The following is a 25,799-nucleotide window of genomic DNA, read 5'->3' as shown; positions in this document are numbered from 1 at the left end:
AGAACACTTACCCAGACAATGGTTCCATCACACTAGGGAGCACTCGCAGACTCTTGGAGAGTCAGGAAGAGGGGAAAGGCATGCGCGTATGAACTGATGTACATCCAACAGAAGAGAACAAAGCTGGAGCAGTGTTCATTGAGACTGTGTGAGGCAGCGGTTTCCACTAAAGCAGAGCTGTTTCCTGGGAACATTTGGCCATGTCTGCAGGCATACTGGTTGTCACAAATGGGGGAGGGTGTGTGTGATCCTGGGCAGGAGCAGGGAGCTGCTCCACATTTTGTAATGCGTAGGAGACCCACACCACAACGACGCCCTATGTCAGAGCGATACAAAAATGTTACCAAAGTGGCTCCCAGTCAAGTGTGAGCTGTGACCAGCCTGAAGCATCAGTGGATACGTGCTGCTTTGGCTGGTCTGACACCATCCCCTCTCTGCTTCTAAGAGGATCCTCATTCTCCCAGGCAGCTTTGGCTTCAAGAGGCCTGTGCACTGAAAGCACAAAACCTATCCAGACTTGTGGACACGGGTATGGTAGGACTCGATTCCAGGACTGTAAACAGCCACGGAAGGTAGGCGGGCCTTGGCCACTTATGAGGACAGCTGAGCTGAGGGGATGTCAGCCTGGAGTGCCCATCAACATCTGCCACTACAACCCAGCTGTGATCACAACTGACTTAAGAGATGGAAGTAACTCTGTAAAAGGACGTGGTCACTGTCCCATGAAAGGAGCACATCCCGGACATGAATGGGTCACACTACAGGATCAGGCAGGGTCCTGTGGAACAGATGGCTCCATGCTGAAGACCCTGCCATCAAAATGCAAGGATGCTCAGAGTCCAGCCTGGCCACCAGCCCTTGGACCAAGCCTCAGCTCCCCAAGTCAGCTGGCCACGGAGGAAGAAGCACAAGGAGCAAGAATGGAGCAACAGACACAGTGTCCTGTAAGCAGGGCTTCCTGGCTGTGGCGCTGCAGGACACTAGCTGAGGCCATTACCTGTGTGGGGCTGAGCAGGCCCCTGCCCTTGCTCTAGATACTCCAGATGCTAGTGTCCCTTCTTCCCCGAAATCCAAGTCCAGCAGAGGAGACTTCAGGCAGGTTTAGGCAGGTTTTAAGTACTGTTCTTGGGCAAGGGGACTTTGTGCTGACTCCAAACAGGAGGCCAAGTCTCGGGACCAGAACTGACACTAAGTGTGTGGAGAAGACCCCAGAAACTGTAGAATGGTCACCCCAAGACTCCAAGACCACATTCAGACAAGAGTGCTCTTTCCGCTTCCTCCACTCTAGAAACAGCTTTTCAATGACAACAATGAGTCCCTGTGGCCAATAAACATCTGGCACTGATTGTGTGTTGTGGCCTGAGACCTGACCAGATTATCTTAGGAGACACTAGCATATGGTTCCATAGCAACTGATGAAAGTGATATTTGAAGTGATTACTAACTTAAGAACAAACATGTCACTAACACACACTGATTTTTAAATCTGTACTAGGATAACAATTGGTCATTAAAAAATTGCAGGTGACCTGTTAGAATAGCCATCATCAGCAACAGCACCAACAATAGGTGTTGGCAAGGATGCGGGGAAAAAGGAACCCTCTTACATTGTTGGTGGGAATGTAAACTAGTACAACCACTCTGGAAAAAAATTTGGAGGCTACTTAAAAAGCTAGACATCGATCTACCATTTGATCCAGCAATACCACTCTTGGGGATATACCCAAAAGACTGTGACACAGGTTACTCCAGAGGCACCTGCACACCCATGTTTATTGTGGCACTATTCACAATAGCCAAGTTATGGAAACAGCCAAGATGCCCACTACTGATGAATGGATTAAGAAAATGTGGTATCTATACACAATGGAATTTTATGCAGCCATGAAGAAGAACGAAATGTTATCATTCGCTGGTAAATGGATAGAATTGGAGAACATCATTCTGAGTGAGGTTAGCCTGGCCCAAAAGACCAAAAATCGTATGTTCTCCCTCATATGTGGACATTAGATCAAGGGCAAGCACAACAAGGGGATTGGACTTTGAGCACATGATAAAAGCAAGAGAACACAAGGGAGGGGTGAGGATAGGTAAGACACCTAAAAAACTAGCTAGCATTTGTTGCCCTTAACGCAGAGAAACTAAAGCAGATACCTTAAAAGCAACTGAGGCCAATAGGAAAAGGGGAACAGGAACTAGAGAAAAGGTGAGATCAAAAAGAATTAACCTAGAAGGTAACACCCACGCACAGGAAATCAATGTGAGTCAATGCCCTGTATAGCTATCCTTATCTCAACCAGCGAAAACCCTTGTTCCTTCCTATTATTGCTTATACTCTCTCTACAACAAAATTAGAAATAAGGACAAAATAGTTTCTGCTGGGTATTGAGGGGGTAGGGGGGAGAGGGAGGGGCGGAGTGGGTGGTAAGGGAAGGGGTGGGGGCAGGGTGGAGAAATGACCCAAGCCTTGTATGCACATATGAATAATAAAAGAAAAAAAAATCAAAAAAAATTGCAGGTGAATATTACTAAGGTAATCATGCCAGGGAACATTTTCTCACCATGCAGAGATCCACTAATTTAAACCACTTCTCACAGGTAGGCAGGCGGTCACATTTGCATGTAGTTCAGGCTTCTGGACCCACAATTTACCTGATCCTTCCCCCTTCCCAAAAGAAAATCCGTGGCCACACAGGGAGAGGCAGTCAATTAGCAAGGGAGAGAGAGCCTGCTTGCCTGTGGCCTGCAGGTCTTCTTTCCCAGGGCTCCAGAGGAAGGAGAAGAAAGGCAGATGTGGGTTAGAGATTTCCTCTCTGCACCAAGGACTAAGGACTAAGGATGGGAGAAGGAAGGGAAGGAGTAGGAAAGGAGGAGGAAAGAAGGAGGAAATAACAGGCAAGGAAAAGAAGGAGAAAAAGGAGAAAGAAGAAAATGAAGGAAGCAGAAGGGGGAAAGGAGAAGGAAGAGCCTTCATAGGGAGGAAGGAAAAAGAGGGAGAGCAGGGGGAGGGGAGGAAGTGAGGCCCCCCACCTCTTGTGGACTAGCCTGTCTCCTGCTCCATCCTATGGGCTCCTGCCCCTGGCCCTTAGACAGCTGTTGGGAGCCCAGGAGAGCCAGGAAACAACAAGCACAGCTGGAAGGAAGCAGGTGGCAAACAGAGAAGCTCACTTGACACTGAGCCTAGTACCACTATGCCATGGACTAAGCTAACCACGGGAACCACAGGGGAGAAAAGCGACATCTTATAAATGATAAAAAAAAAAAAAGGAGGGATTGTGGAACAGAGTACAAAATGCCCATGACCATCAGACACAGAACAGGTGCTCAAAGTGGGCTGCTGGGCTTGCCAGCTCTAGGATAGGAGGCCACACCTATCACTTCTGAGCATGGCACTTGGGATGCAGGAGAGGTTCAATATATTTTTGTTGAATAAATGAGCAAGTGGGCTGTGGCCCTAAGTTTCTGGGCTTCCCTGGCTTCTCCGCCTAGCAGACTCAAGAGGGTGTTGAAGAACAAAATTAGAAATAAGGGCAAAATAGTTTCTGCTGGGTATTGAGGGGGTGGGAGGGAGAGGGAGGGGGCGGAGTGGGTGGTAAGGGAGGGGGTGGGGGCAGGGGGGAGAAATGACCCAAGCCTTTTATGCACATTTGAATAATAAAATTAAAAAATTTAAAAAAAGAGGGTGTTGAAGAAAAACTGGCAGGAGGAAGGTTGTGGTAGAACACACCTATAATCCCAGCTACTTAGGAAGCAGAAGTAGGAAGATCGTGGTGGCCCAGGCAAAGTTAGCAAGACCTTATTTGAAAAACAAGCTAAAAGCAAAAGAACTGGGAATGGAAAGGAAATAACTCCAGACCCCATCTTGTTTTTTATGTAAGTATTTAGAACAGTGAACCCTACCTCTCAGCATGGTAGCTCTGAAAGCCACAGGTTGGAGGAAGAAGCTCCAGGCAGCTGTTCCTGGTTGCCCAGCTCTTGAGCCAGTGTGCCTGCTGCCTGACTCCACATATAGCACACAGGGAAAGAGTTTATCCCTCCTGAAGACATTCTCATGCTTGAAATTACTATTTAATGCTCACCTTACAACTCAGTGGTCTCGTTCATAGGTGGACATTGCTCAGGCTGAACCCACCCCCCCAACACAAAGTAGACACCCAGCAAGTGACAACTGTGACTACAAAAGAGAAAAACCAGAACAGGCTGCTGCTGCTGCTGAAGAGCAGATGCATGAGCTCATGCTTAGCCTGCCTAATCACTCGCTTGATCCTGGCCAGGCAGCTGCAGAGAGGAGACCTGGCCCTTCTGGGCAGGAGGGAGTTAGGAAAGGGAAATGACATGATGCCTCAGGCAGCCAGAGGCACTGCACAAACACAGGGAAGTGCACCCACCTTCCACTTTGTGTGCTGTGGGCAGCATAGCCTTATACAAACCACTGCTATTGGTTTCCTCCAATAAAAGGTACATATAAAAATGGAGTTAAGCCTATATCTCACCCACCACAAAGATGTTCCACCTCTACCTCTAGACTGCTTACAAAGCCCACGTCCCTCTGGTTTTTTTTTGTTTGTTTTTTGTGTTTTGGCTTTTTAAATATAAAACTATAGCACTGAATACATCTTTCAAAACAAATGTACACATATATTGACAGCCTCATGGATGCCCAGCAGTGAACTCAACATTGTCTCCAAACTGAGACTATACCTTTAAGGCTGAAAAAGTCTGCCTTGAATGGATCTCTCACATTCCTGGAGACCCATCAATTCCACACTCTGATCTTTGCAGCTCTCTCTATTGTGAGAATATTACCTTGTCACTAATATCAGCTGCCCATGGTGGCTCTGACAATGAGTGATGGGTCAATAAAGCAGTGTGCAGAGTCCCTGGGAGGATCATGGAAACACGCTCATTTCACTGAAATGAGTCCTCATGGCACAGGCTCATGTGGTGGGGTCACAAGCTTATGGGAGGTGCAAAGAGAGCAACAAGGCAGGGTCCTGAGTGTGGCCAGAGGAAGATGCCAGGTCCATGAGTCACAGCTGCTTCATCTATGACATGGGGATGAGGACCACAGTGTTCATGAGTTCCAGGATGGATCAAATAGCCAGGGGCAGCATGGCAGCCTATGGCAAAGCTGCTGGCTGCCCACAGCACCAGCTCCCGCCCCTGCACTGCCTCCTCGAGACCTCTCATGGATGCCACACTTGCCCTTCAACCACCCGAATGGAGTTCCTGTGTCTTCAGCAGACCCCATGTCCCTCGAGGACAAAGGCACCTTGCTTCCTGGCAGCTGAGGTAGAGCACTTGATAAATAAGAAGCTAAATCAAGGTTTTCACACATGAATGTGCCCAGGACATTCAATTAAGTCCTTTCATATCCACTTCTAGAGCCTCTTTCACTTATCCCAAGTCAAGTGGCTACTGGTAATATTCACATAGAAGCCACATGTTATGGACTGGGCACCTCATGTGTCACCACAGGCTATCACATCCATGCTGCAAGATGGGTACTTTGCCCCTCCCACTGTCCTTGTCTCTGTAGAGCAGTGTTTCCTCACTTGTTGGCTTCTTTCCTCCCAGCAGACCACAAGGTTAGTAATGGTAAGCTCAAGGTCATTACTGGCTCTTACAGACTTGAAGCACAGGCCAGGTATACAGCAGGCTCTCTGTTATCAGCTTGGGGGTGAATGAAGGACTTACACTGAGAAATAAAATAAAAAGCTCCTTCCATCTGGAAAGACAAAAGCAGTAACAGAATAGCAGTGACACCTATGTCCAAAAGAGATTTTCTGCTCTTCTGCCTTTTGATTTCACCCACATCAGGCTTTCTCAGATGCCTGATGGGCATCTGGGAGTTCAGGGCTGTGATCCTCAGAGGTGCTGAGGTGCTTGGCTTTGTGGGATGCAAAGCTCTGGAGGAAAGAGATAGCAAGAACAAAGGCAAATACTCTGTAGTTCACCTGGCATGCAGCATGAGGCAAACCTGGCTGCAAAGAATCTCAGACACCAGACAGTTAACGGCTGCCTCAGCCATGGCTGCTCTCCTGTCTACCTCATACATTACAGGCACAATAGACAGGACGAGGTGGGAGAAGGGGGAGTTGCTTCAGCCTTGGGACTGGTCCTTTCCCCAAAACCCAGAACATTAGGTGCTGGGGTAGAGCTTCTTATGGCCCACAGTCCTACAGTGCAGCTGCCATTCCTCCACCTGGATTGACCACTTCAACCTTCTCTGCTTAGTGAGTCCTCTCTCTCCACATAGCTATACACTACGCATGCATAGAGACAGATGGGAGGGAGGGGATGGACACTTGATGCCCAGGGGGTAAGCCATCTTAGGAAAGGGAATGAAAGAAGTCAAAAAACCCAAAGTCTGAAGTCTAAAATCATCACCTCTCCAAAGCACCCGAAGTCCACTCAGTCTGCAGAGCCCTGTGATCCATTATTGATAGGATATTGATTGTGTGTGTTTGGTTTTCCCTGCATCACTCACATACACATGCTCATATGGACTAAGCCTTTAAGGTAACTGCTGAGGTTCATGTTCTCCTTGTGTGGGGTGGGGGCACTGGAGGTGCTCAATGCTGAGTGAGTCTTCTGGGGTACCATCATTCCTCTAAGCCAAGATAACAGCCTGTGGCCCCTAAGAAAGAGCTCATTCTACAAGAAAAAAAATCTTTGCTGAAACAAAGACACCCTCTTTATAAAAGAGACCTCATTAGTTCTCTGTACAAATGGAACACTGTCCACGAGCCTGTGTTACTGGTGGCTCAATTCAAAGGCTGAAATGAATCCCACATAGAGGGTGGGTTCCAGCTGATGTTACACAAGGAGTACTTCTCAGAAAGAAGGACCTAAGTAAGGGCTCAGGAAATCAGTGTGTAAATGCACTATTTCATGCCAATTAAGTGACCACAATATTTGCTGAATTAAAAATAGGTGGGTTGTTTCGAGGTCTAAGACATCTTTTAAATACTTCAGTTGGACACAAACACAGAACACAAACCTCTGACTTGTTTGGAAGCTGGGGTATTTGGAGAATATGATCAAACATCTGCAGAGGCAGATGTTTATTAACAGAAATTCAACTACGTCATATGGGGCAATGGAAAAATCAAATCAATTTGTACGTTAACAGAGAAAAAGAGGGCAAGAAACCCTGAGCAAGACAAGGTAATAGACTGAGTTTTGTTTTGTTTTCCATTCATTCTGTCTCTGGTAAGTGCCTCCTGACAGCCAAGCATTAGCAGCCCCACAGTTAAGAAATACTCATGGACAAAAGCCTTAAAATTGCAAAGACTCTGGATACCAATGTTTCTTTTACTCTGAAAATTGCTCAAATGCTGCTGCTTCTGACTTTTGGCTCCTGAGGACACAGGAATAGGAGCCTTTCTAACATTTTGCCTTCAGTCCTGTCAATGGACAGCACTGCTCACTAGAATTCTTTGTGCCACATGCAGTTCCAGACCTCTTCCACAGCACAAGTACAGAAAGCTTAGTATCGTGCAATGCAGGTGGGTTATCTCAGTTTCCTTGGTGTTTGGGAGTAAGGTTTTTAAGTCATCCCTCTAGGCAAGCTTTCAGGACCTTGAAGTTGCTCTGTCTGTCCCAAGAGAGCAGCCCTGAAGTCCTCAGGACCAGTATAGTCACAGTGCCTGCTCTGACAACTTTCCAAGGCAAACCCTCTCAGCCTGGCTCTCGGGTTTGACAGGCTTGATGCTAAAAGTGCTGAGCACCACAGAGGACTCAGCCATCCCACAGAAAGTTCTGGGCTTGGCTGCAGGTTCTTCTTCCACCTGCTGTCTCAGGGATGCAAGAGGCTGTCTATGCAGCCAATCTGAGCTAGGCAGGACCCTTACCATCAGAGTGGGTGCAACCATCACATCTGTTTCCAGGAGTTTTAAAGAGCCTGATTCTATACTGGTGCAATAACACACAATCTCCAAATTGGTCAGAAATGGCTACCTGGGCTAAGAGAACATGTTACTGAATGAACTGCTTCTGTGTGTCTTTGCTTCCTCTTCCACAAAATGGAAGGGCTACTGAACAGGTGGAAGGAGCAACTTTACACAATCCATGCACACCAGGGTGAGGGCACTGAGGTTTGTAATTGTTATTTTGATTATTAATTTGTAATCAGTCTACTCATTTCTTTATTTCAGCGCTCCCCTCAGAGCACCATCCTCAGCTTTGTGCTGTTTTCACTATTATTTATTTGGTATTTTTTTCTTCAAAAGTCAGTTCCTTTTAACTCAAAATTTATTTTAAAAGTAAACCATACATCATGATGGTAAATAGAAAAATAGAACAATGTCATCACTGGAGGACAAATGTAAAAATAAGCGATGAAAACAGAGTAACATAAACTCAAGCCTGTGGCAGGCCGAAGGTGCTGGTTCCAGCCTTCTGCAATTCCTCAGAAGAAAGACCAATGAGTGAGAGGCTGATGTGCTCTCCACCAGGTAACGGGAAGCAGTGGAAGTGCTTTGGAGCGGGAGGCCTCCCAGCAGGGCTGCTCTGTGGTCCCCAGTGCTGTCCTTCCAAATCCCTATGCAGCACAGGAGCACCTGCTGTCCCCATGGTGGGGGACTTGGCTCTGGAGCAGCTATGCAGGCTAGAACCCTCTGTGCTGGTGGAGAGGTTCTCCCTCTCACTGTGCAGTAATTCAGCCCACCAGCACGTGTGGCTATAAAGGACCTGAAATGTGGTTAGTGTGACCATGGAACTGAATCTTTCATTTTATTCTGTTTTAGTCTATTTAAATCACGGGGCCAGTGAATGGCACGGAAGAGCACAGCTCTCCACACGCACTTAAGTTCACCTCAACTGGCCAGAGAGGTCTTACAAAATCAGGCCATGACTGTCCTGAAGGTGTAACCAAGGCTTGTGCCCAACACCCTTCATCACTTAATTTAAAGTCCTAGGTGGGCACTTCTTTAGAGCTCCTTTTGAGAGATAAATATCTTCTCTTGTCATCAACAGTGGAATTATCCAAAATAACCACATTTCCATTTCATACTGGCTGCCAGGAAGCCCATAGGAAATTCACAAATCACTTAGAAAAACCACATTGGTTCTCATGACAAATATATATGGCTCTATATATGGTTCTCAACTTTTCCTTTTAAACTCTTAGTTTACATTTTATCTGACCCTGATACCTGATATCCCCACTCCCACACTTTAACGTTCTTTTCTATTCCTCTCTAGAAATTATCTCAAATCTTACAGAGTTAAATAGTTTGCATTTTTTAAAAAATTCTAAAATAATATTGTCTATGGGCTGGAGTTGTGGCTCAAGTGCCTGTAGAGTGCCTGTCTTGCAAGCATGAGGTCCTCAGTTCAAACCCCAGTACTGCAAAAAAAAAAAAAGGAGAGAGAGACACTTGCTAAATAAAGTCATATGAAGAATGCTGTAACAAAGGCTTGCTAAAAATGCTTCCAAATACTTGCTCAGATTTTGCTGATGAGAAACCACTCAGAAGCACCCTGAGCTAATGTGAAGAGCAATGCGTGCAAGAAGCCCAACCTCATGCACCCAGTGGGAGACTGCAGAGCCTGAGAGGCAGCTGAAGGTGCTCTGGTGACCTGGGAACTGCCAAGCCTGTGGAAGTCTGGGCCCCATCCTCAGTCTGCTGGCTGAGTAGTACCCAGGAAGACCCTGGACACAGTGAGGCCACTGTGGCAACAATCTCCCAGGCCACCGCACACTCGACTTAAAATTTCCAAAGTCGCTTCGGAGGTGAAGATGAGTCAAAACAGAGCAGCCAAGGGAACCTCTCGAGTGACATCCCACCCTAACTTTGTTCTAAAATGAATCTGTCTGTTGTTCGTGTTTCAGTGTTTCAGGTAACACCTCCCAGGTTTCCCAAGACCTCCAAACAGAGCCTGAAGGACACTCAAGTAAGAGTGGGTTTTGTTCTTTGTGGTTTAGGATAAAAAGACAAAGAAAGGGAAGAGAGTATTTGGAAACATTTAAACCAGAGCTCAGAACATCATAAACACTTGGATTCACCTACCATTTATTAGTGTTAGAGTTGAGGGATGAATACATACACGAAAATTACTTTCTTGGACTGGAATCTAGCTTATCTGGCCATAAGATGTTAAGTAAGATATACAAATCATGCTTATTTCTGAGACCAAACAGAATGATCACTTGGGAAGGCAGGAAATGAACGAGTGTCCACTATGTGCTGTGTGTTTCTAATCTCCCAGCAGTTTTACAAGATAAGGGTTAAAAGCTAGATTTACCCAAGGTCACAGACTTAAACCAGGGCTATCACTGTCAATGCCAGCACCCCTTCTCACCACCCTGCTTTCTGGGGAGAGGACCTTGACAGTTAAGAGGACTTCTCCCTGGGTCTCTATTACTAAGAAAAATGGCAACAAAGTCAGGCTTTTCATAGAGTTTTGGGGAGTCAGAACAAAACTTTATGAAAATTATTGTAATTCAAGAAAACTGGGCACAGCAGCTCACGCCTGTAATCCCAACTACTCAGGAGGCAGAGATCAAAAGGATCATGGTTCAAGGACAGCTTGGGCAGAAAGTTAGTGAGAGCCTCATCTCAACAAAATAATCCAGGTGTGCTGGAAAAGTCCCTGTGATCCCGACTAGGTGGAGGCACAGATAGGAATAATTGTGGTCTAAGGCTGGCCCGGGAAAAACCTGAGACATCCATCTAAAAATAGCTGCAGGTGTGGCTCAAATGGTAGAGCATCTGCCTAGCAAGTGCAAGGCCCTGAGTTCAAACCTCAGGACCACCAAAAAAAAGAGAGAACAGCAGAAGTGAGAAGCAGCCCAGAGTCCACGCTGAAACAAACAGTTCCAGAACACATGAACACAGGGACCCTAGGATCCATGACAAGGAGCAAGACAAGAAGAGAAGTAGGCGGGGCTGAAAGAGCCATCAGAAAGTTAGAGAGATGAAGGAAATCCGGGTCCCTCTAGCTACAGTCATCTCCAAAGCAGACAAAGTTACTGCAGTTGGGAGAAAGTCAAGCGTACCTGGAGGTGGCCACCTCTACAGCAAGGAAGCAGAGCAAATGTCTCAGCCTTTGCCTGTGAAACTTCCATTGCCCCTTCTTCTGAAAACAAAACCTGGCTAGCACTAGTAATATACATCTGTAATCCCAGCACTTAGGAGGATGAGGCAGGAGAATCTCGAGTTCCAGGCTAGCCTGGGCTACATAGCAAGACCCTGTTACAGAACCCCCCACCAAACGAAAGCACAGCTTGGTTTTCATTTAGGGTACCACCTCTTTGGGGCACCACCTCTCCCACTCTTAGACATGTGGTCAGATAAGTTCACTACCAATCCCAGTGCCAGTGGGGGTCACATGAGCCAATAAAACCAGACACAGAAGCCCATCGCCCAGTTCTGGGGCTCAGGGAGGGGTCAAGATCCCTGACAGACCAGAAAGACATGGCGGAAACTTTACTGGAACCATCTAGACAGGCTGAGCACCCAGCCCTCCTGGGAATCAGATAAGAGCAGGGGCATTCAGGGTGGTATGGCTGTAGACTGGGAACCATCCATCAGCCCACAGAGAGCCTGCCAGGACACCAAGCAGCAACAACACGAGTCAGTCACAAGTTCCTGACCCGACCTTATCACCCCCAGGCTTTCAGCTGCAACACAGCCAGCAAGACCCCACTTTTGCTCAAGTAGTCCAAGCTGGGCTTCTGCAGGGACCACACCAGGAAACACCACCTGGTTCCTCTTGTCTGAATGAAGGCTGTACACAGCTTCTTCAGGCCACTGGGCAGCATCTATTTACGAACAGTGCCCCACCACCAAGGAGCAAAGATCCATGGCCTCACACACAGTGTGTTCTGCCCCAGCTGGGGTGTCTGCCAGGACACCAGGCACTCACCTGATACACGTGGAATGCATTTGCTGCTTTGCCACGGAGAAACACTGATGGGATCCAGACATTGATCAACGCCCGGTTCGATCTGCACAGAAGAATGAGGTCAGTCAGAATTGATCATTTCACTTACAAAACACAAGGCAGGACAGGAAACATTTCTCTCCTGTAAGAGGTATTTTGCACAAGCAATTCATATGACACACATCATGTTTAAGTCTGAGCACTCAGCCTCCTAAGACTATCGTAAGGGACTTGGTTTAACAAGTTATATACACACATCTGTTAAATGTACATATGCAGTTTATATTCTGGAACGAGAAAGATTTCCTCCTTCTTTTCTCGACAGGTGAGTGACCTTGGCCTATGAGCCTCTCAATCTTGGGCTCCACACTGATAAAGGAAAGGTAACAGGGAACGATGGGAGGTCTGAACAGTAATCCTGACTTTCTAGGGCACCCCATGGAGCTACACTGCCTCTTTACTGCACTGACTTTGGACCCTGACCCCATTTTCAGATGAGACTCCACAGAGGAGATCAGGAGAGCAAAACCTTTGGCTATGAGGGAGACAGCTGTTTGGGAACGGGGGAGGGAAGGACAACAGAAAATAAGTTGGATGCCAGGCACAAATACCCTTTGTGACTGTCCCCAAAACACTGTGCATGTGGAGTTAATAAACATGGGAGACTCATGTGATAGACCAGTGATAGATCGCTTCCTTAGTACGTGTGAGGTCCTACGTTGGATCCCCAGCACCACACACAACTCTGAGAAGCCAAACTGGCCTCTGTATCTAATGTCAAGTAAATATAGGTCCCCAAAACTGTGCTAGTGCCTACAGCATTCCCCTTTCGCTTCCCTGCCATCCAGGGGTGGAGTTGTCAGAAAAGTAACTCACACCCTGGCTTCATTGGTGCTCCTAGATTGTCGAGGGGAGGTGGTCCCAGAGTCTCCCAAGGTGTTCACCACACCACGTTGGAACTGACTCCTTCCCCATGTGAGCTCCTTTGTTTCTTTTGTTTGTTCATGGAGAGAGCACTGAGAACCTATTGTGCACCAGGTATAACTCTAGGTCCCAGAGTTCCAGCGATGAAAACACAGACCTGGCTCCTCCTTTGTGGAGCATGCAGTTTAGCATGGGAGACAAATCTGCACATAGATTATCCCACATAGCCAGAGAAGATGCTGAGGGGGCTACAATTTGGGTTTTTGTTTTTTAATCTATTGAGACTTGTTTGGTGGCCTGACATGGTGTATCTTGGAGAAGGTTCTATGAGCACTTGGGAAGAAGTTCCGATACCTTGGATCTTGAATGTCCCCCAAAAGCCCCCGTGTTAAAGGCTTGGTCCCCAGCCTGTGTCATCATTGGGAAGTGGTGGGTACTTTAAGAAGTGGGGCCTAGCAGGATGTTTTAGGTCAATGGTAGTATGCCCTTGAAGGGATACTGGGACCACAGTTTTTCTAGCTTTGTTTCCTGGCCACCATGGGGTTGACAGTTTGCTTTACTATGTGCTCCTGGCCATGATTACTGCCTTGGCACAGGCCCAGAACAACAGGTTTGCCAAAACCTACAAAACAAACCTTTTTTCTTTGTAAGTGGACTGCCTTGGTACTTTATTATAGTAACAGAAAGCTGACCAATACAAGCATACATTCTGCTGTTACTTGGTGCAGTGCTGTATATACATCTGCTATGTCTAACTGGCTTCCAGGGTTGTTCACATCTTCTATGTTTTTTTTATTGATCTTCTGTCTAGTTGTTCTAATCATTATGAAATAGTATACTGAAGTCTGCAACTATGATCACAGAACTATCTTTTTTTGCCTTAGTTTCTGTAAGTTTTTACATCCTATGCTTTGGAGCTCTGCTGTTGTGGCATGTGTACTTAAAGTTGTTACAGTTGCTTGTGAGTGCCCAGAAACACTGAAGCAAAGGGAAGTTATCCATTTAAGGAAACAAACCTGTTGTGGTCTGGGGGCCCTAGCAAGGCCTCCTGGAGCAGGCCATATGGGCAGGCCTTAAAGAACAATGAGTCAGCCCCATTGTGGAGGTAGGCTAAGGCTAGCCAGAGTGCATCAGGCTGGGTTGTTAAACTGCCTGGGATTGAATCTGTGATCTGAGATGACAGCCACCTAGACAGTTGTGGGGGACTGGAGTTACAACAGTGCCTGGCATAGAAAATGCTGTGTATGTGCGTTAGGTGAGGAGACTGACAGCCCTGGGCAGAGGAGTCCAAGAGATGGCCAGGCTGGTGTGCAGGGAGAAGAGAAGGAAGGGCTGGAGATGAAACCAGAGGTCAGACCCATGAAGGTCCCTGGTTTCCACCTGGGGAGAGGGAAATGTACATGACTTCCCTGGCTTTGTCATGGATGAGCAAATCTGGCAGAAGAGGTTCCAAACCTCAGCAGAGAAGCTGAGGCCTGGACTAGGCAGAGGCTGCTAGAGGGCAGACCCTGGCTTATTTGTCCCATCCATCGAGGAGTGGTGAGACACTTGTCCACTGAGGTGCCTGGTAAATGACAAGTCCTTCCTGACTAACAAGCATCTGTTCCTGAAACCTGCCACAGCTCTGGCCTTCCTCCCAGTGTCTCCGCCACCACTCTTACCAGTGGCCATTCTAGCACCCTCCTCACACTATGCTCCTCCCATCCACAGCCATGGGAAGGAGCTCACCTCCAGCTCTAATCCTTCTCCCCACAACCACCGTGTCCTCCTCACCCCCAACCGAACTGTGCCCCGCCTCCACAGTAGCCCCACTGGAGGGGCCTGTAGATGCTCCTGCTTTCCGTAATTTCTCTCAGATTGGCACCACAGCCCTGCAAGGCTGATGTTGGGCCCTTCTGCTTACAAATGAGGAAAACAAGTCCCAGTGAAGTTACATGGCTTGCCCAAGGTCACGCTAGTGAGTCCAGTGTGTGAAATGTCAGCACAGGTCAGCCTAGTTCCAATGTCTTTCCCCACCACCCTACTCCAGAAGTGGCTTTTCCTGGATGACCCCTTCTTAGTTGAACCTCTTCTACTCGGCCCAACTGAATGACAGGAGAAGGAGGTTTGGCCTGACCCTCAGCCCAGGACTTGCCCACTTTCCAGTCTAAGGGAACTATTTGTCCAAACACCAAGGCAACCAAAAGAAATCATCTCAAGAGCAGCAGCTTCCTTAGGGCTATCAGCAGGGCACCAAATGGAATCAAAGCCAATCAAAAGCCACTGACAGCTGATGTCCCACAGCCCAGGAAATTCACAAGTCTATTGGGGCTGCTCAGGTAACAAAATGGGGATGTGGGCCAGAATGGGGCACCAGGGAAAAGTGGGGACTGTGACAAACTGAAGCGCTCAAGCCCTGTGTGAAGGGGACCACTGCTCTCAGCTCTAGCCAGCTGTGGCCTCATAGGATACATCTAACTTTCAAAACTTACTCTTTTTCTTTTTTTTTTTTTTTTGGTGGGACTGGGGTTTGAACTCAGGGCTTTATGCTTGCAAAGAAGAGCCATGCCTCCAGTTCATTTTGTTCTGGTTAATTTTAGAGATAGATACAAGAACTATTTGCTTGGGCTGGCCTCAAACCATGATTCTCCTGATCTCGGCCTCCCAAGAGGCTAGGATTATAGGCATAACCTACTGGTGCCTGGCTCAATCCCTTTTTTTTTTTTAATTTAAAATTTTTATGTGATACTTTTCAAATTTTAAATGTCAGCCAAAAAGCCAAAATGATTTTAAATACCAAAAGGTGAGTAAAAACACAGCTGGGCTGCAGGAGAAGACCCCTACCACTGTAATACCCAAATCAAACTCATAGAACTTCACGGTGACATCTATGTCCCCCTGTGATTGGCAGGGACACAGCCCCAGCAAATTCCTACTTCTAAAGGACACCTCACAAGCACACATGTGGACTTACATTTCAAAATCTGACAAACTCTGGTCTTCGGATGTTTGACTCAAATCTCCAGGCACCTACAATCAGGACAGGGAAGAGGAGAGAGAAAACACATAATGGTTACCATGGTTTGCACAATGGCAGAGGATTTCAGCCCTCTGATACCCATGAACTTTTCTCGTTCAGAACGAGGTAAACAAGCAGTCACTGGAAAACAGTAAGAGTTTTCATGGAGGGATGGCTGGAGATGATGCTGCAGTAATAAACATACGCCACCATGAGAAATCTCAATTATCTTCACGGAGAAAGAACTGCTAATCCTATTGAGATAATTACAGGCACATAGAAGAATATAATTTTGGAGCTATAAAGGACCAATTAGGCTCTGAGATGCAAGATTTCAGATGTGCAATGGAAAAAGTCTCATTGTCACCACAGTGAGCACCCACCTGTGAGCACAGAAGGTCAACATCTGTCCTCAAGAGGTCCCTCCTCCTCCCTCAACATATGAGCAATTTTGGGCAGAATGTGGCTTCTCCTGACTCATAAGGGCCACAAGAGAAAAGGGCTGGGTGAGAGAAAGTGAACAGAGTGTCACAATAGTCCCCCGCCAGTGCTGCTTGGGGGTCCTGACACACTTTGTGGAGGTGAGTGTGTGACCTTGAGTAACCCCTGCCCCAGCTTCCTCTCAGAGAGGGAAATCAATGCAAGAATTTGCAATGACTATATAAAATGCCCAGTATTGGTAGATACTCAATAAAGGATGACATTATTTTAATATCCAAGGAATGAGCTTCCTTTTTTTAATGTGATCAAAACTGAACTGGCTGGGATTTTAACAAGATTGACCAGGACTAAGAGGAACCAAATGGAACAGAGAAGGCTGTGGGGTAGGGAGGGAAAGAGAAAGGCACTAGCTTCACACCTTGACCTACCAGGGTTTCAGATTCTCCAGTTTTCACCAACCTTCATGAGAACTCCAGGGGTAAGCATTACTCACATACTTTGCAGAGAAGGAAACTGAGGCTCAGAGAGAACATATAACTTGCCCAAGATCACATACTGAGGAAGTGGTAAAAACCCAGGTCTGTTCAACTTCAAAGTCTTTTCTGTTACAAACCCTCAGCAAAAAAAAAAAGGAGAAGCTAGGTGAAAGGTGAAAGAAGGTAACACCTTAGGCTCAGTCTGGAAGGAGGACTACAAGACCTAGAAGTCACTCCTTAAAGAAACCGGTATCTAGTCGGGGGCAGGAGGATTCAGTAGTTCCAGAGCTTGGGTCCTGGGTCCATACAGCTCAGGATGATCAGACCCCAGGCCCACACCTTCTGGACTCTAAGGCCATAAGCTAACCACTTCTCTGCAGTGCACTGCCCTCGACTATAAACTAGCATAACAGTGACACTTGTGGAGCTCTTCTGAGGATAAAATGTATGTACAGACAGTGCATGGAATGTAGAAAGATCACAGTCACTGACGGCTTTGAGAACAACACAACTAGTGAGAAGCAATAGCTGGGTGTTTTGCTACTCCTGACATCAGGCATGGAAGCTGCCTGGCCAGCCCAGTGGTGCTCTCACCCGGTGCATGGCAGTGCAGAGACAGAGTGTTCCAGGCTGAGCCCTATTTAGAGGTATGCAGCTAAGTAATTCAACTGGGCTCCAGGACACTGACTGCATTCTAAGGCACTACTGAGACGCCTACAAACCCAGCGAGGAGAAACCTGTCTCACACTTGACTGACTCCACTTTCCCAGGACCATGTGTCTCATTGGTCCAAGGACTCATGGAGTTAGGGGCTGGTATTGCCCTGGTATTTGGTGACGGTCACTCTCCTATGTGTGGCTGGAAATGTAAGATGTGCTTAAACTGCTTTTCCTGGAAAGCAGTAACTCCTCAGTAACTAAAATGAACTAAAAGCAGGAGAAAAGCCTGGCATCTCTGCCTTCATTTTGTATCTGTCTGTAAGTCATTCTCTCTGCAGTCACTTTATAATCATCTTGGATTCCAGGAAGGACAGAGTCATAATGTCTTTACGACAAGAGAGGGAAACAACCCCTAAAACTAGAGCCTCTTCAGGACGGACCACCTGCCAGGCAACAATGACTCTGGATAACAACTTCTCTGGAACCCAAGAAGAACAAGGACTGAGATAATGACCAACTAGGCCACATGTGACTGGGAATGTTTGAATGTGTACACATTTTGTCCCCTGTCCTAATTCTTTGTCGAATTAAAGCTGTCTGTACCTGGAAAATGGCTGAAGATGTGGGCTAAGTGCCGCTTCTCACAGCATGTCCCATGTCCCAGGCCTTATAATAAACCTCCTTTCTCTGCCCTTCACCATGTCCTTATTTTTGGCATATGAGGCAGGTGGCTGGACCTGACGTGGAAGCCCAGAAGTTTGAGCATGGGATCCAAAATTCTACTTTCAGGAAGAGAGATGGCTTCTTTTCAGAAGCCATGAGGCCACATGTACCAGGATTCCTAAAATAATCTGTATCCTTTGACCCAAGAACCCACTTCCAAAAATCTATTGAGAAGAAGCAATGGAAGGAGCCAACACTTAGGTAAAAAAGATCCTCTCTCTTTTTAATATCCTCTTAGGGAATTGAAAAAAGAGTACACACAATCTCAAGGTCTCACTACAGAGGAATAGTTCAAGAAATTAGGGCATGTCCACAAGAGACGGCCAAGTTAAAAATGTTTTACATGGGTTTTACATGTGTAGGCAGATGTGTGTACACATTCTTGAGGGTATAGGCCTAAAAGAAATTCTGTAAAAATATGTAACAAACAGTAACGTGGCTACCATTGACAACAGAATAGGAGTGAGACTGGGGAGAAAGAGGTTTATTTTTCACTCCCTATCTTTCTGAAGATAAAAAAAGGTACCTTTGGAATTGTTTTAAAAATGTGAAGGTGCTTCTGAAGAACATGCTGGCTTTTTGTGTGCTGTTATGACATCTCCAAGATGGGTCTGCAAGGGAGTATAAGTGCCTGGGGTCATTAAGTCCTGCTGGCTGAGAGCTTTTCCTTTCATTCTGTGGCATTACTGGGATCGGCAAACCAGGATATATTTGCATGTCCACCTGCATGCTTGGGAGGCTGCTTGGAGAAAGGCTGTTGACTTCCTGGCAGAGCTGTTAACCAGGCCAGGTTCCATAGCACCTTGTGGTCTCAGTGGAAGGCCAAGCTCATGAAACATCTAAAATCAACAGCCCAGAGTAGATTGGGACAGCATATGTCCAGAAAGCCCACTCCCTACATGCTGGCAATGAAGAAGAAAAACCAGCTTTCTGTTGGTGCTAGTCACAAACGTCCAGTGACCTCCTGAGACCTGGGGGAGGGGGTCTTGAAGACACATCTCTTGGCATGTGGTCTTCTCTGTGGTTTGCCCTCCACACTGGCATAAAGTAAGCAGCAGCATGGCCTCTTCATCCACTTCCCACTGGCCCTGCAACGAAGGCTGCTTCCCATATGTCTGTGGGCTAGGCAATCGTATGGTAGAACAGGGGTGCAGGGAAAGGCAACAGGGCAGCCAGATTCTTGGAGCAAGCAATTGCAGCATGGTGTGCACAGAGATGGGAGTGAGGCAAGGCCCACAGAGATCCACACCCAGGCTACATTAGCAACGGTTTCCATGATCTCTCCTGACTCAGGATCCTTCTTCTGTGGGGCTGGGAACAGAAACAGGTGAGTGATAGCAGCTCTCACTGGCCATCAAGCTTAGGTGTGTTGCCCCAACAATGGCTCCCCCCACCACCCTGCCAGCTTCTCAAACTTGGGAACATACTAGAGGTTCTACCAAAGAAAAGAAAAGAAAGAAAGAAAGAAAAAATCCACTATGTGCTGAATAAATGCTTATTAAATTAAAAGGAGAAGAAGGAAGAAAGAAAAAGAAAGGGAGGCGGGAAGGGGACAGAAGGAAAGGGAGGGATAGAGCCACAAGCCATGGGAAAAAGCATAGCTCCCATAGCAGAATGAGGGTCTAGATGTGCTACAGAGGTGGACAGGGGCATCCTGTCCTTGGAGCTGCCCTCATCTGCAGTGCTAAAGGGTGTGTAAACAGGCCACCACCAAGCGTCACCACAGGCTTACTGCTCTACACAGCACTTTCACACAAGAACTTGTCCCTTGTCCACCGGCTTGCAGGAATAAGTGTCATCCCACTCACCAACAGGACAAGAGGGCTAGGTGTGAAGAGAGAAAGTGGAGATTTCAGAAATACAACCGAATCTCTCAGCCTGCTTAGGAGCTTCGGGACTTCAATCACTCAACTTTCTCTAAGTGGGGAGAAAGCACGTGAGGTTTCCTGGTCAGCAACTCCATCTGAGATCACAGTTGACAGCTGTGCCATGTTGGATGGCCAGCACCGAGGAGCCCAAATCACTGCAGCCCTGGCCAACACTGTATGAAGCAGAACCACTCAGCTCAACCCAGCCAACCAAGGGATTTCAGGTAAGAAAGCAGTTTTGCTCTTTTGTTTTGTTTTGTTTAGTTTGGAGACCGTGTCTCACTGTTATAGCCCAGGCTGGTCTCAAACTTGAGATCCTCCTGCCTCAGCCTATCAGGTGCTGGAATGACAGGGGTGCACCTCCATGCCCTGCTGTACCTGGCTTGGTTGTGTTTTTTTTTTTAAAGCCATTAAGTTTTGGGTGGTTTAACAGATAGTACTAGCCCACAAAAGCTGCCTGATGCCATTCAGCCTGTTAGTGTAACAGAGGCAGAATTCCAACACAGGTGTCTGCAGTCGGCACTTTCAAGCACAAAGCTAGGCTGTCTCCCATTCTGTGCATTTCACCTCTGCGAGGCCCAGATGATAATGTAACCCAAGTGCACACTCACAGCCTCAGTTGGTAGAGCACCTCTGGTTGGGCAGGAAGCATATCTGAGCAGATACTCTACTCTAAGTAAGTCCTTCCCTGTCCACCAGAACTAAATGGATTTCCTACCACCCACTCTACCACTTACATGTCCCAGTTGGCAACTGCTCCTCAGTGCTTAGCTGTGTGCTGGTCCCTGTTTGGTGAGCTCAGAGAGCAGCCTCCACAGCACCCTGTTCAGCCCATCTATCTGTTCACACAGCCAGCAGCCTGGCACACTGTAGGTGCCAATTAAATGAATGAATCATAATATAAGCTGTATTTCCACACTAAAATGTCAATCAAGTTTTAAAAGGCTTTAGAACAAATTCAAAATCTTTGGGCATGGTAAGGATAAGTTAGTTTGTAGATAAAAAGAACTAAAGAAAAAGAATATTTTCTCTCTTCTAATTGCAGGACTCCCGGACTCACTGCTCAAAGAAAACGGAAAGAGGACATGACAGTGCAACTGTGGGATGGCACCGTTAACCTGTGTTTGCCAGAGTTCTTTTCTCGCTCAGCTCTGTTTTCAAATAGCCTCCCCTCAAGCAATTAGCTCTCGATTTGCACTGCCCAAAATGACAACTATTTTCCTTGCCAACAACACTCCTGCTTTTTGTTCTCATTTTGAACAGAGTGGAGAGGTATAGCAATGTCTTCCATCTAAGGTGGCCAAACCAGGGGAGGGAAAAGATCCAGTGCTGATCTGATCATGAAGTCATCCTACACTATCCTTGAGCCAGGAGGCACTGAGCTAGGTCTGGCCCACCTTCAGGGTTCTGTGATTGTTTATTTGTTTTACAAATATCTAATTAGAGGCTTCCAATCCATGTGGTTTTAAAAATAGTCAAGGTCAAGGACTCACTGCTGAGAGTAAAAAACTGGCAAATACCCTTAAAGAGTTCTCTTTTATCCTCTGTGCAGCCTGAAACCTTGCACAGACTAAAAGACTTCTGAGAATTCAGTTGTGATATGCATATTTTTCCCAGAAGATTATGAGGGTCACAGGGACCACAGTCACAGCCCAAGGCAGTATTGGGCACAATGACTGCTCAGTGAACATTCCCACTGGATGGACAGATGAGCAGACGTCTAAGTGGACAGATGGATGAATGGATGGTTGGAGAGGAAGGAAGGGAAGATAGGGAAGGAACGTAATAAAATGATGTAATTGACTAAGAATGCACATCTAGTTTCTTTCCAATTAACTACGCTTGGACAACATATGTACGACCACTTAGGAAAGAAAAGCTAGAAAGAAGTAGCAAAATGGTTATATAAAGTACAACACAGCAGGGACTGGGGGGCCGGCTCAAGTGGTAGAGCACTTAGACTGAGTTCAAACCACAGCACTGTCAAAAAAAAAAAAAAGATGATAACAGCCCATACAGGTCATATACTAAAATGCAGCACACCAGAGCTCCACTGTACAACTAGTAACAGAACAGCATCGCTCCCCTGCCATCCAAGCACTAACCAGGCCCGACCCTGCTTCACTTCTGAGATCAGACAAGGTCAGACACATTCAGGGTGGTATGGCTGTAGACAGCACAGATCTCTCTGCTAAGCAGGAATGGTCTCCAAGACCTAATGCCAGAAGCATTTCATGAAACATGGGAGGCAAGCTACTAGTTCATGAGGTCAGGAGATGTATGTGTCTGCATGCATTAACCACTTCTAGAAAAACAGTAAGAAACTGCCAACCATGGATGCCATGGAGAGACAGGCAGTGGGAAGCAAGGGTCAGAAGAATAGGAAAGATTTTTTTTCTGTAAAATTTTGTATCTCATAAATTTGTGCCATGTATGAGTTGTTAACCTTTCAAAAATTAATTTAACAGTCATGCAATTTTAAATTAGGAGAAAAAAACTTATCATGCCTATAATGGAGAAAAACTAGAACACTGATGGCCTCTGGGAGAGTAACATGGGGAACACAGGGAAGGTGTGTGAAGGGAAGTTTTGGGAAAAGGTTAACAAGCATCCTAAAGAGTTTTAGACGAAATATGTACTGATATCTGAAATTTACTTTAAAATGAACAACAAAAATGAGCAGCAGACAGCAAGGTAGCAGGATATAAAATCAACATAGAAAAATCATTAGCATTTCTATACACTAACAATGAGCAAACGGAAAAAGAATGTATGAAAACAATACCATTTACAATAGCCTCAAACAAAATCAAATACCTAGGTGTAAACCTAACAAATGCTGTGAAAGACCTCTACAAGGAAAACTATACACTTCTGAACAAGAGATTGAGGAAGACTATAGAAAGTGGAGAGATCTCCCATGCTCATGGATTGGTAGAATCAACATAGAAAAAATGTCGATACTCCCAAAAGTAATCTACATGTTTAATGCAATTCCCATCAAAATTCCAATGACATTCATTAAAGAGATTGAAAAATCTACTGTGAAATTTATATGGAAACACAAGAGGCCACGAATAGCCAAGGCAATACTCAGTCAAAAGAACAATGCTGGAGCTATCACGATACCTGACTTCAAACTATCTTACAAAGCAGTAACAATAAAAACAGCATGGTACTGGCACAAAAACAGACATGAAGACCAGTGGAACAGAATAGAGGACTCAGATATGAAGCCACACAACTATAACCAACTTATCTTTGACAAAGGAGCTAAAAATATTCGATGGAGAAATAGCAGCCTCTTCAACAAAAACTGCTGGGAAAACTGGTTAGCAGTCTGCAAAAAACTGAAACTAGATCCATGTATATCACCCTATACCAAGATTAACTCAAAATGGATCAAGGATCTTAATATCAGACCACAAACTCTAAAGCTGATACAGGAAAGAGTAGGAAATACTCTGGAATTAGTAGGTATAGGTAAGAACTTTCTCAACGAAACCACAGCAGCACATCATGTAGCTAAGAGATAGCATAGATAAATGGGACCTCATAAAACTAAAAAGCTTCTGTTCATCAAAAGAAATGGTCTCTAAACTGAAGAGAACACCCACAGAGTGGGAGAAAATATTTGCCAGCTACACATCAGACAAAGGACTGATAACCAGAATATATAGGGAACTTAAAAAACTAAATTCTCCCAAAACTAAGGAACCAATAAAGAAATGGGCAAGTGAACTAAACAGAACTTTCTCAAAAGAAGAAATTCAAATGGCCAAAAACCACATGAAAAAATGCTCACCATCTCTAGCAATAAAGGAAATGCAAATTAAAACCACACTAAGATTCCACCTCACCCCTGTTAGAATAGCCATCATCAGCAACACCACCAACAACAGGTGTTGGCGAGGATGCGGGAAAAAGGAACCCTCTTACACTGTTGGTGGGAATGTAAACTAGTACAACCACTCTGGAAAAAAATTTGGAGGCTACTTAAAAAGCTAGACATCGATCTACCATTTGATCCAGCAATACCACTCTTGGGGATATACCCTAAAGACTGTGACACAGGTTACCTCAGAGGCACCTGCACACCCATGCTTATTGCGGCACTATTCACAATAGCCAAGTTATGGAAACAGCCAAGATGCCCCACCACTGACGAATGGATTAAGAAAATGTGGTATCTATACACAATGGAATTTTATGCAGCCATGAAGAAGAACAAAATGTTATCATTCGCTGGTAAATGGATAGAATTGGAGAACATCATTCTGAGTGAGGTTAGCCTGGCCCAAAAGACCAAAAATCATATGTTCTCCCTCATATGTGGACATTAGATAAAAAGCAAGCACAACAAGGGGATTGGACTTTGAGTACATGATAAAAGCAAGAGCACACAAGGGAGGGGTGAGGATAGGTAAGACACCTAAAAAATTAGCTAGCATTTGTTGCCCTTAACGCAGAGAAACTAAAGCAGATACCGTAAAAGCAACTGAGGCCAATAGGAAAAGGGGACCAGGAACTAGAAAAAAGGTGAGATAAAAAAGAATTAACCTAGAAGGTAACACAAACTCACAGGAAATTAATGTGAGTCAACTCCCTGTATAGCTATCCTTATCTCAACCAGCAAAAACTCTTGTTCCTTCCTATTATTGCTTATACTCTCTCTTCAACAATATTAGAGATAAGGACAAAATAGTTTCTGCTGGGTATTGAGGGGGTAGGGGGGAGAGGGAGGGTTGGAGTGGGTGGTAAGGGAGGGGGTGGGGGCAGGGGGAAGAAATGACCCAAGCCTTGTATGCACATATGAATAATAGAACAATAAAAAAAAGAAATAAAAAAATGAGAAGCAGGTGTAGTGGTAAATGCCTGTAATCCCAGCTACTAAGGAGGCAGAGGTTAGGAGGACCAAGGTTCCAAGTCAGCCTGAGCAAAAAGTTATCAAGACCCTATCTCAAACAAGCCAGGCATGTTTGTACATGCTTATAATCCCTTTTCAGAAGATGGAGGTAGGAGGATCATGGTTAGAGACTGTCCTGGGAAAAAACATGAGACCATATCTGAAAAACAAACTAAACCAAAAAGGGCTGTGGGTGTGACTCAAGTGGGAGAGTGCTTGCCTAGCGAGCCCTGAATTCAAACCCCAGTACTGAAAAGAGAGAGAAAGAGAGAGAGAGAGAGAGGATGGGTGTATAGGGAATGGATAGATGGATGACAGAGAGACAGACAGATGATAAAACAAGTTATAGTAAAACGTTAGTGGCAGAATTTGGTGGTGAGTTATTCACTGAAAAATTCTTTCATATAAATGCTTTTAAATTTTCATGTCAAATACTAGAAAAAAAACTTTTATTCAACCATACTAGAACAACAAACAGAATTATGGTTCTGTTCTGTGTATCAGAGAATGCAGTAATGCAGAAGTATGTCAAATGGTTACTAAAACTATTATGTCCTTCTGAATTCTATGTTACTTGTGGGGCATATTAGCTCTTTAATCATGATAAATTATTGTGATTTCTTTCCTTATCCTAAATAAATACTAAAAAAAAAAAAAAAAGACTAGCTATAACTTAGCTGTGTGGCCTTAAACAAGCCAGAACACTTGTGTGGGCTTCACTGTCCTCCTGTACCATGGGGGACAGAGCAGCCCTGAGGGCTATTGTAGGGCTTCACTGGGAACTGCCCCACTCAGCTGCTCTTCTTTCTCATGGTCACAGCTCAAGGAAGTCGACAGTGACCTGTGTCATGGAGGCTCTCTGGAGAGACCACTGAGGGCATATAAGTCTGGGTGCTCAGCAGCCCTCACCTC

The 25,799-nt window shown here is 45.8% G+C and overlaps 1 protein-coding gene across 4 annotated transcripts in view; it reads right to left on the bottom strand.

The window, feature by feature from the left end:
* The window catches only part of Snx29 (sorting nexin 29), a 459,033-nt gene that overhangs the window by 118,023 nt on the left and 315,211 nt on the right, over positions 1-25,799 (bottom strand). For all 4 annotated transcript variants that reach the window (XR_012443245.1, XM_074060013.1, XM_074060014.1 and 1 more), the window contains 2 exons: positions 15,770-15,825; positions 11,875-11,956 (listed from right to left, as the gene is read on the bottom strand). Coding sequence is in view for 3 of the 4 variants with exons in the window: in XM_074060013.1 (XP_073916114.1) it covers positions 11,875-11,956; positions 15,770-15,825 (138 nt within the window). In the remaining variant the exon portion in view is untranslated. The remainder of the gene's footprint in view (positions 1-11,874; positions 11,957-15,769; positions 15,826-25,799) is intronic.

The sequence above is a fragment of the Castor canadensis genome, chromosome 17, assembly GCF_047511655.1.
Source record: "Castor canadensis chromosome 17, mCasCan1.hap1v2, whole genome shotgun sequence".
Lineage (NCBI taxonomy): Eukaryota > Metazoa > Chordata > Mammalia > Rodentia > Castoridae > Castor > Castor canadensis.
Note: the sequence above shows the minus strand (reverse complement) of the source record. Positions and strands in the feature narration are given on the sequence as shown.